The 670-nt window shown below is 50.4% G+C and overlaps 1 protein-coding gene across 1 annotated transcript; it reads left to right on the forward strand.

The window, feature by feature from the left end:
* Positions 1-150: 150 nt before the first annotated feature.
* On the forward strand, positions 151-515 carry LOC121940229 (vacuolar protein sorting-associated protein 13C-like; the record flags this gene model as incomplete). Its single annotated transcript, XM_042483045.1, has 2 exons — positions 151-284; positions 389-515. Coding segments are annotated over 2 exons (261 nt in total), but the record flags the coding sequence as incomplete, so codon positions are not given.
* Between the last annotated feature and the right edge of the window lie 155 nt (positions 516-670).

A 670-nucleotide genomic window follows, 5' to 3' on the forward strand; every position in this document is an offset into this window, starting at 1 on the left:
AGGGAATGTTGTCTTTTTCCGAATATTTTGTACAGTGTTTCTGCTGAGCTAATCACAGCAGCAGATTTTACCGCGACGCTGATTTTGGACGTGTGTTCCTGAGTGTGTGTTTGTGTGCGTGTGTGTGTGTGTTTGTGTGTGTGCTTTCAGTGTGGCGGGATCATCGTGGAGGTCAACATCACCGACTTGTCGACCGTCATCAGCTTCAGTGATTATTATGATGGAGCAGCTCCGGCCCTGCTGCTCAACCACACGCCATGGGTGACCATCAGCTACAGCCAGAGGTCAGCACACACACACACACACACACACTCAGGAACACAGTAACACAATCACAGGTTTATGGCGGTTTATTTGGAAATCATTAACGACCGTCTCTCTTGCTCAGCGGCTCGACAACGATGCACCAGCTAAAACCCGGCGAGGCTCGGCGGTTTGCGTGGGATGACCCGGCAGGCGTGCGAACGCTCAGCTGGAGCTGCATGGAGCATAATGGAGAGCTGGACCTGCTGAAGGTCTGACTCTGCAGAGATAATCCTGTCCTTTACTCACATCACAAAGAAATGTTCAACTGTCCTGAATTCTGACAGGTTTTCATGTCACATTCACCCCATCTGATGTCATGTGACGCCAGAAATGGCATCACTGAAGTCCAGCAGTGAAGTTGCAG

This window comes from Plectropomus leopardus, unplaced genomic scaffold (assembly GCF_008729295.1).
Source record: "Plectropomus leopardus isolate mb unplaced genomic scaffold, YSFRI_Pleo_2.0 unplaced_scaffold80652, whole genome shotgun sequence".
Classification (NCBI taxonomy): domain Eukaryota; kingdom Metazoa; phylum Chordata; class Actinopteri; order Perciformes; family Serranidae; genus Plectropomus; species Plectropomus leopardus.